The 17992-nt window shown below is 44.9% G+C and overlaps 1 protein-coding gene across 3 annotated transcripts in view; it reads left to right on the forward strand.

Moving 5' to 3' along the window:
- Nucleotides 1-16978, forward strand: part of LOC109695038 (natural cytotoxicity triggering receptor 3 ligand 1-like) — a 30573-nt gene extending 13595 nt beyond the window's left edge. Inside the window, exons 1-6 of one of the 3 annotated variants that reach the window (XM_074042490.1) lie at nt 889-2836; nt 7621-7965; nt 9801-10127; nt 11773-12099; nt 13415-13508; nt 15113-16978. In XM_074042490.1, coding sequence (XP_073898591.1) covers nt 2743-2836; nt 7621-7965; nt 9801-10127; nt 11773-12099; nt 13415-13508; nt 15113-15155 — 1230 coding nt within the window. In that variant the 5' untranslated portion in view covers nt 889-2742 and the 3' untranslated portion in view covers nt 15156-16978. Of the gene's footprint in view, nt 1-876; nt 2837-7620; nt 7966-9800; nt 10128-11772; nt 12100-13414; nt 13509-15112 lie in introns of those variants that run through there. The other 2 variants (XM_074042499.1, XM_074042502.1) reach the window with 2 other exon arrangements.
- The last annotated feature ends 1014 nt before the right edge of the window (nt 16979-17992 follow it).

A 17992-nucleotide genomic window follows, 5' to 3' on the forward strand; every position in this document is an offset into this window, starting at 1 on the left:
GTTCTTTCCAATTATTTGCCCCAGCTGACCTCAAACACTGATTGTCCTGAACTCAGCCTCACAAGTAGCTAGGATTACAGGAGTGAACCACAGACGCTTGGCTTTTGGAGGTTTTTTTTTTTTTTTTAGTGTTTAATGAAGTGCTTACCATTTTAATAAGACAATGTTTATTTACATATCTTACCTTATCTGTATTAAATACAAGTGACATAGTATTTGATTGTTTAGGCCAATTGGGCCCCTTTACAAATAGGTAACTTCTTGAGGCAGTGCAGAGCTGAAGAAGAAAATTCAGTGCTGGAGGTGTGATTCAAGGTGTAGAGTGTCTGTCTACCAAACAGGAAGCCCTGAGTTCAAACTGCAGTAAGGCAAAGAATAAATAAGTAAATAAAATAATAAATGTTATATGGTAAAACCCTGGGAGGACTTAATAAATTTGGTAATCCCTGTGAGTGAACTATTTGCTAAAGGCAGGTGAAACATTCTCAGTTTAGACTTGGTTACAAAGTATTGATTTGTGTGTGTGTGTGAGGCAGGGAGGGACAGGAATTGGGATTTGTAGCATCATTTTTTTTTTTTTTGCATACAACTATATGGTGTAGTTACATTGGTGACCATTTAAGTTGTTTCTTATTCCTGAGAACCTCTGAATGTGTTGCCCATGTAATAATTTCAGTGAAATTTACTTTAGACTAGTTCACAAAGGGACACAGTTATTGTTAGATAGAATCATGCAAATAAAGACTACTTGTTAATTTTACTGAGCATTTTTCTAAAAATAGGTTTTTCTTTGTTAGCAAAGAAATCATTATAGTAAAGCAGTCAAATGTACACTATATACTTGGTAAGTAACCTCAACACAGGAAACAAAATATTTTGCTTTTCCTAGCACATTTCCTAGTATAAAGGAAGTACTATCTTAAGAAGATGACCTTTCTTTTTAACCTCTATTTTGAGTCTGATAATGTATATCTTGCACATGCCCTCAATAAGTAAATCTTTATTTATTTATTTATTATGTCTTTATTTTGGCGGCACTGGTGTTTGAACTAGGGACTCCTGCTTGCACGCTTGGGTCACTCCCTGAGTTCTAATGAGTAAATTTTCAAAAGCCAAAGCACAAAACAAGAACATCAAGAACCCACGTACCTAAATACTGACACTGTGACCAATGCTCCCCATCTGTAAAGCCTGGCTATGGCTCTGGTTGCTTGCCCACATATAGAGACAGTGACGCAATATATGTAGAGAGAATGGTAAAAAGAAATTTATTTATGGTTTTGGCCACAACTGGGGAGACAGAAATTCCTAAAGTGTCTCTGCCCTGTCCATAGCAGTGTTATAACTTAGAGAAAGGATGCAACCGAAGCAGGAGATCACACATGCAGTCAGCCTTTCTCCCGGAAGGTGAGAGAATCTTCTGGCATGAGGTGAGCCATTTTGATACCCAGCATGGTGTTTCCAGGAGGAATCCTAAATCATAGGCCCTGTTACATCTTCACCCCTCCCCTGTGTGTAGGGCCCCGGGGGTGAGGACATTAATGTACCCAGTGCCTGGAGCAGTGTGCCCTTGTTGAGATTATCAGTGGACTGCGGGGTTCTGTGAGTTTCTCTGTCCCTGAGGCAATCCCCCTGGCCGAGGCCGAAGAGACCTCCATCATGAACTGGCGTCCCCTCGACAGCAGGTGTCTGACATGAAGTAGGATTTTCAGGGCAGGGTCTCGCCTCAGTCCCCAGAGTACCAGGTGCTTGCCCAGGCCCAGCACCTGACAGTCAATACCACTGGATGATGCATTAATACAGTTGCCAATCAAAGCAGTTACTACCTAACACCACTAGGTCAGTCTCCTCTAGGTTGACCTCTTGTCCAGGGCCACAGCAGTTACATTACACATTAGTGATGGGAGGGAAAAATGAACCAGGATCAATGAGACACGTGTGACCCTTGATTCCAGGGTATGATGTACCACACATTTACAGTGGTTCTGAACTACGGGGTTCAGCTCACAGATCACATTTTGGTTAGTAAAGGATGGGAAATTAATAGTCACAGAATAACTGAAGCATCCTGGAGATATATTTGGGCTTTTCATTGAAGAGACATAAGTTTTGAGGGCTGTTAGGGTGGCTCAAGTGGTAGAGCTCCTGCCTAGCAAGTGTGAGTCCCTGAATCTAAACCCCACTACTGCCAAAAGAAAGAGTTTTATTTTGATGTAAAAAGTAATGTGCCCTATGCCTGAGGTGTAACCTGTAATCCTAGCTACTTGGGGCTGAGGTGGGGAGGATTAAGTTCAAGTCCAGCCCAGGCAAGTAGTTTTCGAAATCCCTTTCCAAAATAAAATGAATTGGAGCCAACTACTTGGCTCCACTGGCAAGTAGTTCTTGAGACTAGATCTCCAAAATACCCACAGCAAAAATGAACTGGAGATGTGGCTGAAGCAAGGGAACACTTGCTTTTAAGCCGAAAGCCTTGAGTTTAAACACCAGTTCCACCAGCTAGTACTTATGGGTGTCGCCAATCCGGTCCATGAGTCCCTCCCCGCGTTTCCTCCTCAGTGAAAACGTCACTCCAGATAACTTCCTAGAGTTGAAGTGATCAGAAGTTCTAGAAGTTCAAGTGCGGTATTAGGGACCACCTACTGCCAGGGCCCAAGTCCGTGTCGCAAGCGCAGTTCTTGCATCACCCTGTGCTGCGGGGAGCGGGTGGCCTGAGCCTGGCTGAGCGGGACGGACCCCTTGGCGATGGCCCCGTGGAGCGCGCTGGGCATGTCCTGGGCGATGGCGATGGCGCTGGCGCGGCTGCTCCTGGCGCTGTGGCTCGCCCTGGCAGCCGCAGGTAGGACCTAGGTGGGGATGGGAAAGGAAGGGAGCGCTGCTGTGGCTCTGGCAGTCGCCGGTCTGCTCCTCTGGAGTCACGCCTTAATGATGGCCGCCCCGGGGCCACAGTACAGCGGCCCGATTCGGAGCTGTGATAGGAAAATGCAGATTCATTTATGGGGTCCGCAGACTCTCATGGAAGGCTCCACATGTCTTTGGTTTTGCGCTCGGGGTGCGCGCCGGGTGCACCGGTGTTGGCGCCTAGTTGAGTTGCGCTAGGTGTTGGAGGCAGTGGGAAAACCAAGGGAAGAGTGGAAATGGCGAAGTTGGAGAAGTTCTCCTCCCGCGTGTCCGCGGGGCGCCTGGCCTTACAGGGTCTTTACCGAGGCCGGAGGGATGGCTTAAGGTCACTTTGAAAGCTCCTTTACTGTCTTTGGGACTCCGGATGTGCGCGTTCTGTCTGATCTTCAAGTGGGAAAATTTAAGGCCTAAACACATCTAAGGAGATTTAAAACTAAGTGGAAAAGAAATTAAAGCGACAATGAGATCTCACTTACTAGACTGGCCAAAACAGGCTCCGAAGTGGGCGTGAGGTGGGGGTGAGGCGGGTTGGAGTGGGGCGTCTGGGATGAGGTGGGGAAGATGTGGGGGTGGGGAGGTGGGGGTGGGAGTGGAGATGAGGTGGGGTGGGGGTGTGGGTGGGGTGCAGGAAGGTAGGGTGCAGTGGAGGCAGTTGGAGGGGATGTAGTTGAGCAAACCCTGGATGCTCACCAGACACCAGGGCAGCTGCGTCAAATGATGGACTAGCTGTAAGCACAGCAGTGTGGAAGGACCTTGGAAACACAGTGCCAAGAAAAGAACGAATGCCACGTGTGTGCCATGCATACCTGCGCACCTGCGTACGTGCGTACCAACAAAACGAGACAGTTGTTTTTTTTTTCCAGTTTCGTTTCATCGCATGGGGCGGCCCAGGCCTTGACCCTGTGCTTGCGCAGAGGGCACTCTGGCTCCTTCTGCTGTGAATCTTGGTCTTCAGCTTCTCCTGCTTGCTGAACCAGCAGCGTATGGCTCCTGTCTTCTAGGGCTGCAGGTCGGCGGCTTGTACTTCTTGTCCCTGTAGAATTTCCTGAGGTTTTCTTTCTGAGTTTGGATAATGAGGGTGAGAGCTGGGATGCTGTGCCACCTGTCACTTTGGCGATGCACAACTGGGACAATTGTACCTTCAGGTAGTCAGCCATTTCAGCTGCTCCTCCTTGTCACAAAGGTCTGGAGTCTTGTTCTCAGTTGGGGTTGAACTAGCCGCAGCTGCCTCTGACTGGTTCTAGACAATGAGAGATGACACAGTTTTATCTTTTTAAAAAATTTTTGGAAGGACTGGGGTTTGAACTCAGGACTTTGCAGTTGCAAAGAAGTGCTCTAATGCTTGAGCCAAACTTTCAGTCAGAAGGCAGTTTAAAAGAGAAGAAAGGTGTAGACGTTAAACCCCTCAGAAGGCTCAGGTGTAGACGTTAAACCCCTCAGAAGACGTTAAACCCCTCAGAATAAAATGCGAATGAAAAGAGTAAGTAGCTGTGTGGTGCTTCAAGCCTGCAATCCTCTCTACTCAGAAGGTGGAGATGGGGAGTTTGCCACCCCATCTCAACCCATGGCCAGGTGGTGCATGCCCCTGTCATCCTGAGCTTTGAGGAAGCACAAATAGGAGGATCACTGTCCAGGTCTGCCCAGGCATAAAGCGAGAGCCTCTCTCAAAAAACAATCAGGGAAAAGGGCGGGGGTGTGACTCAAGTAGTACACCGCCTGCCTTGGTGAGGCCCGGAGTACAACCCTCAGTACCACTAAACAAGAAAAAAAAAAAAAAAGGATAAATAGTACTTCTATACGTTTACAGTGAGAAATGTGAAAATAAAATTAGGACAAATTTCTTTTATAAAAGCATCAAGGGGAATAAAATACATAAATGAATTAATAAAATATATGAGGAAATTAAGAGTATAGTGGAGGCTGGTGGTGTGCCTCATGGTGTAGGAGCTTGCTCCACATGCTTGAGATCCTGAGTTCAATCCCCAGGACTGGGCCAGGGAGGACTGGCAGAATGGCTCAAGTGGAAGAGTTCCTACCTAGCAAGCATGAAGCTGGGAGATCAAACCCCATAAAATAGATACTGGACCCAATCCTATTTTTAAGTGAGCTTATAGCCATTGTAATGCCCTGGGCAAATAGTTCACCAGAGCCTACCTTGACAAAACCCTTCACAAAAAAGGTGTAGGCCGTGAGTTCAAGCCCCGAACTGCACAAATAAAAAGAATAAAATAAAATAAAGAAGCTCTAAATCATTGAATGGAAAAATATCTTGTCTTACTTCTGTTCAGCTGCCATAACGAATGCTGTAGGTTGCAGTACTCCAACAGGAATTTCTTTCTTTCTCTCTTCCCCTTTCTTTGTCCCTGCAGAAAGACTCAGTAACACAATTTTGTTTCTACTCACTGTACATGTATATAGATATATATGATCATATATTTATCTATATATGCATTTAATTTATAGGTCTAGCTTCCGTATATGAGAGAAAACTTTTGACTTTTGATTTTTTTGAGCCCATCTTACCTCGCTTAACATGAAATTTTCATTTCCATCCACTTACCTGCAATCAACATAGCTTCATCTTCTTTGTGGCTGAATAAAACTCCATTGTGTTTATATACCATATTTTCTTTTTTTTTTCTTTTATTATTCATATGTGCATACAAGGCTTGGGTCATTTCTCCCCCCTGCCACCACCCCTCTCTTACCACCCACTCCGCCCCCTCCCTCTCCCCCCATCCCCTCAATACCCAGCAGAAACTATTTTGCCCTTATTTCTAATTTTGTTGTAGAGAGAGTATAAGCAATAATAGAAAGGAAGAAGGGTTTTTGCTGGTTGAGATAAGGATAGCTATACAGGGAGTTGACTCACATTAATTTCCTGTGCGTGTGTGTTACCTTCTAGGTTAATTCTTTTTGATCTAACCTTTTCTCTAGTTCCTGGTCCCCTTCTCCTATTGGCCTCAGTTGCTTTTAAGGTATCTGCTTTAGTTTCTCTGCGTTAAGGGTAACAAATGCTAGCTAATTTTTTAGGTGTCTTACCTATCCTCACCCCGCCCTTGTGAGCTCTAGCTTTTATCATGTGCTCAAAGTCCAATCCCCTTGTTGTGTTTGCCCTTGATCTAATGTCCACATATGAGGGAGAACATACGATTTTTGGTCTTTTGGGCCAGACTAACCTCATCAGAATGATGTTCTCCAATTCCATCCATTTACCAGCGAATGATAACATTTCGTTCTTCTTCATGGCTGCATAAAATTCCATTGTGTATAGATACCACATTTTCTTAATCCATTCATCAGTGGTGGGGCATCTTGGCTGTTTCCATAACTTAGCTATTGTGAATAGTGCCACAATAAACATGGGTGTATATAGCACATTTTCATGCGCTCATCCGTTGTGGGGCATCTGGGCTGCTTCCAAAGCTTGGCTGTTGTGAATAGTGCTGCAGTAAACACGGGTGTGCAAGTGGCTCTGTCATATGCTGGAGCACATTCTTTTGGATATACACCTAGGAGTGGTTTTGCAAAATCCTACAGTAGTTGTATCTTTAGCTTTTTGAGGGGTTTCCGTATTTCTTTCCATAGTGGTGGCACTAATTTACATTCCCACCCATCTATATAGGAACATATATAATGTACCATACAGTAAACTGTTGGATATTAGGGGAACATGGTGATAGAGAATGAGAAAATAATGGAGGGGAGGGGTTAATTTGATAAAAGTATGATATATATGGACTTGAAGCGAAACCCCCTTCAATTATCAATATAGACTTAATTAAAAAAAATGGAGGGCAGGAGGGAAAAATAGATTTAAGGGGTGAGTACCTGTGGGAGGGGGGGGGCACAAGGAAAGGGGGAATGAGGGTGAATATGGTGGGTGTGTTTTACATCCATATATGAAAACAGAAGATTGAAACCTGTTGAAATTGTTCTGAGAAGGGTAAAAGTTAGAATAATGGAGAGGGTAAATCCATCTAAGATAAATTGTAATCATAATGTTACAGTGTATCCCACTGTACGACTATTCTATGCTAATAAAATTATACAAAAAAGAAATGTATTTCTTATCATTGTAGAGGTTGGGAAGTCTAAGATGAAGCTAGTTGCTGATTCAGTTTCTAGTGAGGGTCCCACTTCTGGTTTGCAGAAAGATACCTTCTTGCAGTGTCTTCACATGGCAGAGTGAGGGAGAGATTTCTCTCTCCTGTCTTATAAGGCCATTAGTGCCAGTCCAAAGGCTCCACCATTATGACCTAATCACCTCCCAAATTTCCTACTTACCACACTGTCACACTGGGGATTAGGCTTCCACACATAAGGTTTTGGAGGACACAAACATTCAGTCCATAGCACATCCCCAAAACATGCTCATGGATTGAAAACTTTAGCATCCTTAAGATGGCAGTACTCCCCAATTGTTCTTCAGATTCGGTGCAGTTCCTATCAGAATCTCAGCTGAGTTTTCTGTAGAAATTGGTGCAGTGATTCTATAAGGCATATGGCATTACATGGGACCCATAACCACCCCCCCCCCAAAAAAAAAAACAATTGGAAAAGAAGAACGAAATTGAGGGATCTTATGTGGCTGAACAAGGAGCCATGAACTAAAAGCCTCTCTACTGAGTCTTCTCCCACCCACCCCCAAAAATGCTTATTACATGGTAGTGTTTGAGAGTACCAAGGGTCTCTCATGACTGACTTCTCTTATCACCACAGGTGGTCTGGAAGTAGAGATGGCTGGGAGGAGGCAGACGGTATCCCTCAATAAAAATATCACCATCATCTGCAAAGTGCCTGGAGCTCCAAACTTGGACATCAGGACTATGGGTATCAGATGGTTTTGGAAGAATCAGACATCTGATCTGGAGAAAGTGTTTGAGTTTATCGGAGATCACCAAGAGGCAATCCGACCTGGAGCCACTGTGTCTCTATGGAGGCTGAAGAGGGGTGATGCCTCACTACAGCTGCCTGCCATCCAGCTGAGGGAAGCGGGAGAATACCGATGCGTGGTGGTGGTCACCCCACAGAAGGCGGAGGGCAGGGTCTGGCTAGAAGTTATAGGTGAGTGCCTGAGGGCAGAGCCCGCAGCTCCCATGGAACTGGGACTTGGCTGTGGAGCTGTGGCTGGGCCGAGTGGAGCAGAGGGTTAGAGCGTGGTTCCAGGAGTGGGACAGATGTGGGCTGAAGTCCTGGGCTTCTATAAACAGTTGGACAACCTGGAGCAAGTTACTAGTCACTCTGGACTTCAATGTCCTTTCCTCAAATAAAGGTAAGATTGTCGACCTAAGAGAACTGTAGGGAATTCTATGGAGAATGGAGGTGAAAAGCTTAGTGTAGCACTCAGTCCAGTGTAAGTGCTCAGTAAGTCACAGCCGTGGTAATTATATACCTCTGTCATTGTGTGGACTGTCTGCACTGAAGAGGTATTTCTGAAAGGTAGCTGGGAAAGGAGAGATGTGTGAGCTGTGGCTTTTCACAGATCAGAATCCTATTCCAGTTTTGAAACTTCTAAACTGACTGACTGGGCCATTCATTTAGTATGTTTGGACCCAGATTTCTCATGGAGAAAATGAAGCGATAACTCATATCTTCCTCATGATGAGATAACGTGTGAAAACACCCAGCAAAGTGCTTGATGTGAGGCAGGTAGATTCCTACTAAGAATTACTATAGCCCAAAATGCACTTTTTGGGGGGATTGGGGGGACTCGATGTGTAGCCCAGGCTCATCTCATGATGCTCCTGCCTAGCCTCCCAAGTGCTGGGATTACAGACATGTGCCATGAGCTGCCCACCTCCAAACACCTCTCTGAGCATCTCTTTCCTCTATTATAAAGTGATCTGCTTGTTTTGAAATCAGTTTGGTGGGTGTATTAGTTTGCTAGGATTGCCATGACAAAATACCACACTGACTGGTGGCTTACATAACAGCTGGGGTTTTTTTCACACTACTGGAAGCTAAAGTCTGAGATCAATGTGTCAGCAGGGTTGGTGTCTTCTTGGAGGTCTGTCCTCTGGCCCACTCCTCTCTGTGTCTTCTCATGGTCTTTCGTCTGTGTCTGTGTCATAATTTCCTCCTCTTATAAGGACACCAGTTATAATAAATTAGGCTCCACCTTAATGGCCTCTTTTTAACATCGTTACTTCTTTAAATAACCTATTTGCAAATATATTCACCTTTATAGATACTAGGAACTTTGGGAGGGGACACATGAAATTTAATGAGACACAGATCAGCTCTTAACAGAGGAGCAAGCATCTATGAACTCTGTGTAGCCCAGCATGGCCTAAAACTCATGATCTCCAGCCTCTTCCTCTCAAGTGTTGGAATTACAGGTGTATGCCAGCACACCCAGCACTGCACTGTATTTCTGGCATGTGAAAACACTCTGACTTGTGAATATACACATGATAAGAATGAAAATGCTGAGACATCTGGCAGAGTGTGGTGCTTAGTGCTCTCACAGAGACAATGACACAAACCACACAGACTCCAGCAGCATTAATGAGGTGCTCACTTTCCCTCACTTAGTTCCCTAGCATGGAATGTTAAATTGGTGGCTCCCCAGCTGGGCCTGCACCTTGAGCTACACCACTAGCCCTTTTTTGTGATGGGTCTTTTTGAAATATGGTCTTGTGAATTAGTTGCCTGGGGTGGCTTTGAATGGCTAGCCTCCTGAACTCTGCCTCCAAGGTGGTAGACTATAAGGGTGAGCCACTGGCATCTGGCAGAGTCTCCATCTTTAAAGAGTAGACTTCTATGTTGTCTGTGGTCTAACTACAGTAACAGTGATGTAGAGGTGTGTAGGTATCACAGAATCCCATTAGTGTAAGGTGTGGGGGTAGAAAAGTGGAGTGGGTGTTGGAACCAACTCTATGACTTCTCTTCCCTGGCAGCTTCTCCAGACAGTAAATTGTTTTGGGAACAACCCACAGTGAACAATAAGGAAGAAAAACATGCTGTGTGTAAGTCAAGTGGATTCTATCCACCAAACATCAGCATAAGGTGGAAGAAGTGGATCCAGAAGTCTGCCCAGTACCAAGAGATTTCTGAGAACATATTCACGGAGCGCCCTGTCAAGAATGAGGATGGCACCTTTAACATTACCAGCTATCTGAAGTTGAAGCTTCCTGTGGAAGACACGGGGGCCACCTACCAGTGTGTGATATGGCACAAATCCTGGCCCACCTCCCAGAAGCTCAACTTAACACTGCCCAGGGGGGGTGAGAATCTTCCTGCATGTTTTCAACTTGAGGGCTTGTGTATACCTTAATCTTTGGTTTTCATGAAGTGCAGGGCCTTTGCTAGGGGCTCATGGGGAAGGACAGGAAGTATGTGTGACGGGGACAAGCTGGGGTCTGGCCTGGGTCAGAATCAGCAGTCCAGGCTTGGGCCCTAGACCAGGGCAGATGGCCTGGTAGGTGCAGAGGGTGACAGTAGTAGTGAGGTGGAAAGAGGGCTACTTGTCAGTTCATGGAAGCTTCAGGATTCTGAATGGTCCTTGTAGCTTGCCTAAGTGACAAGCTTGCCAGCCACTAGAGGATTAGGGACAGGATCCTACCCATGTCCTCAGAGATAACGTGTGAAAACGCCCAGCAAAGTGCTTGATGTGAGGCAGGTAGGTTCCTTGTAAGAATTACTATAGCCCAAAATGCACTTTTTGGGGGGATTGGAGAGACTCGATGTGTAGCCCAGGCTCATCTCATGATGCTCCTGCCTAGCCTCCCAAGTGCTGGGATTACAGACATGTGCCATGAGCTGCCCACCTCCAAACACCTCTCTGAGCATCTCTTTCCTCTATTATAAAGTGATCTGCTTGTTTTGAAATCAGTTTGGTGGGTGTATTAGTTTGCTAGGATTGCCATGACAAAATGCCACACTGACTGGTGGCTTACGTAACAGCTGGGGTTTTTTTCACACTACTGGAAGCTAAAGTCTGAGATCAATGTGTCAGCAGGGTTGGTGTCTTCTTGGAGGTCTGTCCTCTGGCCCACTCCTCTCTGTGTCTTCTTGTGGTCTTTCCTCTGTGTCTGTGTCATAATTTCCTCCTCTTATAAGGACACCAGTTATAATAAATTAGGCTCCACCTTAATGGCCTCTTTTTAACATCGTTACTTCTTTAAATAACCTATTTGCAAATATATTCACCTTTATAGATACTAGGAACTTTGGGAGGGGACACATGAAATTTAATGAGACACAGATCAGCTCTTAACAGAGGAGCAAGCATCTATGAACTCTGTGTAGCCCAGCATGGCCTAAAACTCATGATCTCCGGCCTCTACCTCCCAAGTGTTGGAATTACAGGTGTATGCCAGCACACCCAGCACTGCACTGTATTTCTGGCATGTGAAAACACTCTGACTTGTGAATATACACATGATAAGAATGAAAATGCTGAGACATCTGGCAGAGTGTGGTGCTTAGTGCTCTCACAGAGACAATGACACAAACCACACAGACTCCAGCAGCATTAATGAGGTGCTCACTTTCCCTCACTTAGTTCCCTAGCATGGAATGTTAAATTGGTGGCTCCCCAGCTGGGCCTGCACCTTGAGCTACACCACTAGCCCTTTTTTGTGATGGGTCTTTTTGAAATATGGTCTTGTGAATTAGTTGCCTGGGGTGGCTTTGAATGGCTAGCCTCCTGAACTCTGCCTCCAAGGTGGTAGACTATAAGGGTGAGCCACTGGCATCTGGCAGAGTCTCCATCTTTAAAGAGTAGACTTCTATGTTGTCTGTGGTCTAACTACAGTAACAGTGATGTAGAGGTGTGTAGGTATCACAGAATCCCATTAGTGTAAGGTGTGGGGGTAGAAAAGTGGAGTGGGTGTTGGAACCAACTCTATGACTTCTCTTCCCTGGCAGCTTCTCCAGACAGTAAATTGTTTTGGGAACAACCCACAGTGAACAATAAGGAAGAAAAACATGCTGTGTGTAAGTCAAGTGGATTCTATCCACCAAACATCAGCATAAGGTGGAAGAAGTGGATCCAGAAGTCTGCCCAGTACCAAGAGATTTCTGAGAACATATTCACGGAGCGCCCTGTCAAGAATGAGGATGGCACCTTTAACATTACCAGCTATCTGAAGTTGAAGCTTCCTGTGGAAGACACGGGGGCCACCTACCAGTGTGTGATATGGCACAAATCCTGGCCCACATCCCAGAAGCTCAACTTAACACTGCCCAGGGGGGGTGAGAATCTTCCTGCATGTTTTCAACTTGAGGGCTTGTGTATACCTTAATCTTTGGTTTTCATGAAGTGCAGGGCCTTTGCTAGGGGCTCATGGGGAAGGACAGGAAGTATGTGTGAGGGGGACAAGCTGGGGTCTGGCCTGGCTCAGAATCAGCAGTCCAGGCTTGGGCCCTAGACCAGGGCAGATGGCCTGGTAGGTGCAGAGGGTGACAGTAGTAGTGAGGTGGAAAGAGGGCTACTTGTCAGTTCATGGAAGCTTCAGGATTCTGAATGGTCCTTGTAGCTTGCCTAAGTGACAAGCTTGCCAGCCACTAGAGGATTAGGGACAGGATCCTACCCATGTCCTCAGAGATAACGTGTGAAAACGCCCAGCAAAGTGCTTGATGTGAGGCAGGTAGATTCCTACTAAGAATTACTATAGCCCGAAATGCACTTTTTGGGGGGATTGGGGGGACTCGATGTGTAGCCCAGGCTCATCTCATGATGCTCCTGCCTAGCCTCCCAAGTGCTGGGATTACAGACATGTGCCATGAGCTGCCCACCTCCAAACACCTCTCTGAGCATCTCTTTCCTCTATTATAAAGTGATCTGCTTGTTTTGAAATCAGTTTGGTGGGTGTATTAGTTTGCTAGGATTGCCATGACAAAATACCACACTGACTGGTGGCTTATGTAACAGCTGGGGTTTTTTTCACACTACTGGAAGCTAAAGTCTGAGATCAATGTGTCAGCAGGGTTGGTGTCTTCTTGGAGGCCTGTCCTCTGGCCCACTCCTCTCTGTGTCTTCTTGTGGTCTTTCCTCTAGTCTGTGTCATAATTTCCTCCTCTTATAAGGACACCAGTTATAATAAATTAGGCTCCACCTTAATGGCCTCTTTTTAACATCGTTACTTCTTTAAATAACCTATTTGCAACTATATTCACCTTATAGATACTAGGAACTTTGGGAGGGGACACATGAAATTTAATGAGACACAGATCAGCTCATAACAGGGGAGCAAGCATCTATGAACTCTGTGTAGCCCAGCATGGCCTAAAACTCATGATCTCCGGCCTCTACCTCCCAAGTGTTGGAATTACAGGTGTATGCCAGCACACCCAGCACTGCACTGTATTTCTGACATGTGCTAAATTCTCTGATGTGTGAAAATGTGTGTGAGAAGAATGGCTATGCTGTGACATGTGGCTGAGGGTGGTGGTGTCCAGCTCTCAGAGGAAGAATGTCACAAACTACACAGTCTCAAGCAGCATTTGTCAGGTTTGTTTGACTGTTGCCAGTAGGTTTTCTCTTAATGTTCTTTCTTTCTCTCTGCAGAGTCTGAGAAGACACCGTATTTGTTGTACTTGTGGATCCTTTCCATCCCCGTCGTTGGACTGATTTTATTACCACTTTATTTTGTTTGGAAAGGGTAAGGGCTGTAGGGAGTGGGTTATGAGAAGCCTATGAGAACTTGACATAAGCACACTTGTGCTCAGAGATGTCTACAGGCTGAGTTTTGCATGGCCCCAGCCAGAGAAGAGAGTGAGAAGGCAAAATGCAGCACAGCTGCTTTTCCTAAGTTGTTTATGTTCAGAGAAGTAGGAAGGCAGGTTTCTCTTGTTACCCTGTCATACCCCTCCTCAAGAACTGTTGCTCCACCTCCTTGTTTTCCCCTGGAGATAAAAGACTAGCTGAGGAGGAGGTGGGTTTTTTGATGGGAGGTTTTTTGAGGGGGATTTTGATTGGCTGCTGCTGCTGCTGCTACTGCTGGCTGTGTCTCCACCAGAGCAGCTTTCTGCACCAAGAACTTTATACATAGACTTTAGAAAAGCTAAGCTAAAGAAAAGCTAAAGAGAACATGGGACAGTGCAAGCCTAAGGACTGAGTTATACTAAAGCAGATTTTAGATGCGGCTTCTGATACTTATCTGCAAGTCTGAGCACCAAGACTTTGAGAACATGGGACATTGCAAGTAAGGGCCAAGTCTCTAAGAGAGATTATGCTAAAGAAAACATGGGACAGATCGAGTTTAAGGAAGGAGACTTTAAAGAATAGAAAAGAAACAAGGTTTTAAAGAAAGATTTTAGAAGTAAGGCCTTAAAGAATAATGAATAAGAGAAAAGAAGCAACGAGGCTGTTGTGCATCTCCATCTGAACACCCCGCACATCTGGCCCTGGCTTTATGCATGTGTGTCTCCTATCGTTTGTCCTTTCTTCATCTCCAGCCACCCCCAGTTAGGTAGGGAGAGCCAGGAGGGAGAGAAAGCTCACTACAAAGGGTTTCCAAAACAAACAGTTGTGCCATGTCTTGGACTTGGGTACAAGAGGTCATGATCACAGTCACTGGGTGGTATGGGGGACTTCTCAGATTGATGCTGGGGTGATGTATGGTGTGTGGTTTTTTCCCATTTGATTGGGATGTGGTTCTTTCTGACTGTGGGGAGATGACTCGTGATGCCTCCCTCTGTTTACAAATCTAGCTATGAATTGAACCTGACTTTCTTAGTACAGACCAGTGTTTTGAACTATGTGTGGGCTGCACTGTTCTTACACAGACAGAAACCACACCTGAAAGAGGGGAGTTCCTTCCTCTAATTGCTAATATCTTTGGGTAACTTACCACCAGATTCTACTGGTTTAACAATGAATCTAACCTTCATGTTTCTAAACTAAATGACTGATTATGGCTGAAACAGCAAATAAAATAGTACAGCTTTAGAGGCCCAGGAGACCATTGTAAATGTGTTGGTTTAAGTGGCTCTGGATAATAGGGTTGTCCTCAATTACTTTCGGGCCTGCCAAAGTGAGATCTGGGCAAGAGCTAATCCTTGTCTTTGCCAGTGTGTTAGAAGTGGAGTGATCAGTGATGAAAAGAGCTGTTTATCTCACATTGGCCAACTGGACGGGGGGACTTATTCTCCTGGTTGGAGCTAAGCCAATGAGAAAACAGAATATGAAGTGCTATCAAATGTTTCTTGTGATAACTTGTGATTGTTGTCATATTTACTGTTTTTCTCTGGCTCTGATACCCAGGCGCTATCGTGACAGATGGACATCAGGCAATGAAACTTACTGAAAAAGGAACCAAAGTCTTCACAATCAGCCTGGATCCAGTGATCTTTTTCAGACCACTTCAATCTTGGGTTTTCTCTATTGTTGCCATGTAGCTTTAGAATCTCTTGAGAAATGGGAGGTCTCTTGACGTGACTTGTTTCAGTCAGTAATGGGACAGGAGTGAATGTGTCAGGTCCAAGCCTGGGCCTCACGAGACCTCTTGTGTTTCCCTTTGCTTTCTTTGGTGCTTCTGACATTAGGAATGAGGGCCACATCCAGGATAGCATGTGGAGGATGATAGATGCAGGATGCACAGCCTCATTATCCTCACTGAGATGACAGCCACCCATCTCCATGTGACAAAGCCAGCAGAGCTGATAGAGCCTATCCCCAAATGTTTGAGAAATACTATTTTTATAAGACGCTGTTTTAGGGTAGCTTGTTACATAGCAATCACTAACTGATCAACTCAGGAACTAACCGAGCCTCCATCAAGGGGAGTGAGGTAGGCGAGGAGGTCTGCTGCTAAGGCTCCCTTCCAGAGAGCCCACTGTGAGCACTGGAGTCAGCTGACATGACCCAGAGAGCTGCACCCCAAGAGTCTCCTGCAGGCTTTGAGCCAATCCCTGCTCTCCCTGGATAGCCACAGCCAAGGACAGAGCCAGGTAGGTGTTTCTTTTTGGGGTGCATAGAATTTCTTCAACTTGTATTGAAGTATGAGGCTCCTGTACTCAATTAGAAATGAACTTATCCTTTTTTCCAACATATTGTTGCCTATTTGTATATTTTTCATGGTCTGAAAATTTGAAGGTGGATCCAAACTGATAGGCTTTAGAATCTTAAGAAAAGCCGTAAGTACTTTTGTTCCTCTGGAGGTGGAGATCAGACGTCTAGTAATTGAAGGCCAACCAGGGCAAAAGATGGAGAGACCCCATCTGAACTTTGAAAAGCTGGGCCCGGTGGCATACAGATGTCATCCTAGCTATTCGAGAATTGCAGTCCAGGCAGACCTGGGCATAAATGGCAAAAGCCTACTCGGAAAATAACTAAGGCAAAAAGGACTGGAGGTGTAGCTCAGGTGTTAGAGTGCGTGCCTAAGACGTGCAAGGCCTTGTGTTTAAACCCCAGTACTGCCAAAATTAAAAAAAAAAAAACTACTTTCATACTAACCTTTTATAATATTTCTATAACCATTTAGCATTTTATTAAGTAATCATGCAGTTAGTTTGTACATTTCTATAAATTTTAATGTATGTAGTCATATAACTACCACCACAATTAGGATAGAGAACAGTTATGTCATTCCTTAAAATATGTCATGCATCCTTCTAATTGTACCTTTTCCTCACTTCTAACCCCCGGTAACCAATGATCTGTTCTTTGTCACTATAGTTTTGTATTTTTGAGAATTTCATCTTAAAGGAATCATACATAGGCTTGCTACTTTCACTCAGACTCATCAAAATTGTTGTGAGATTTTGGTATGGAATAAGAGTACATCTTATAAGCATTGACAGAACTTTGGAATTTCTTTCTATAAGATATAAAATACTCAACATCTAAATCCAAGTCGGGCATGGGAGATCAGTGTTAACACTGGATGTTTTGTCTTTTATATTTGTGTTACAATGCTCAAAATGCCAATATAACATTTAATATCCGTCAATATGCTTTTAGAAAAGTGAATCCTGAATAACTAAGCTTTGTTCATATCTTCCCATATTTGTTGAATATTACTTGTTGCATATTGAAAATTCCCAAAAGAACCCTTTAAACATATCTTGTATTTTTGTGATAAACAAATACTCTGTAAAGTGGCCTTGAAAATCTAATAAAGATCTTTGATAAATTTCAAATTGACTTTTGTATAAAGTGACTCTCATACTTCTGACTCCATGTTGAAAGCTGCTTCCCAGAAGTCCTAAAGTGACACAGAAGAGAATGAAGAATTATAGGAGGAGCTGGGCCTGAAACCTCACACTTGTAGTCCCAGCTACTCAGGAGGCAGAGGCAGGAGGATCTTGAGTTTGAGGTCAACTTGGGCACAGGTAGCAGGACCCTATCTCAAAACCAGAATAACAACAAAAGGGCTGGAGGGGGCATGGCTCAAGTGGTAGAGCACTTTCCTAACACGCACAAGACCCTGGCTTCAATCTTTTAGTAATGGGGGGCGGGGTGAGGGGAAGAACTGTTTGTAGGGCCATGGTGCATTTGTGGCTTCTTCGAGATGGATAGTGTAGTGCTTACACGGAGACAGGCAGCAGACTCCACAGTTCACAGAGAATGCACAAAACTGATGACTTTTCCCAGTGACAGGCAGTCTGCTCAAGAGCACACTGTTTAAGTGTCCCTCTTGAGGCAGAACTATGGAATGATTTTCATTCTACTTCCAAGATGGATGGGACACCAAGGACAAGCAGGACTTGAACAAAAAGCGTCAAAGAGGCCAGTGGACCATGTTCTATTTCCTTCTCTCCCTGTTACCCTTGTCCTCTTTCCCCACTAATAATGGCATTATTGAAAAGCTGGAATTGGTCAAATGAAATAAAAAGTAGACCCAGGCCAGGCACAGTGGCTCACTCCTGTAAAGCCAGCAATATATTTGGGAGGATCATGGTTTGAGGCCAGTCTGGGAAAAACTTTGTGAGATCCCTTCTGAACCAATGGCTGGGCACAGTGGTGTATGCCTGTCATCCCAACTACACAGGGAAGCACAAACAGGAGGATTGCAGTCCCGCCTGGGCCAGGCATAAAGCGAGACTCTATCTCAAAACTAACTGAAGCTGAAAGGACTTGGGAGCATGTCTCAAATGGTAGAGCACCTGCCTAGCAAGCACAAGGTCCTGAGTTCAATCCCCT

This window comes from Castor canadensis, chromosome 1 (assembly GCF_047511655.1).
Source record: "Castor canadensis chromosome 1, mCasCan1.hap1v2, whole genome shotgun sequence".
Taxonomy (NCBI): domain Eukaryota; kingdom Metazoa; phylum Chordata; class Mammalia; order Rodentia; family Castoridae; genus Castor; species Castor canadensis.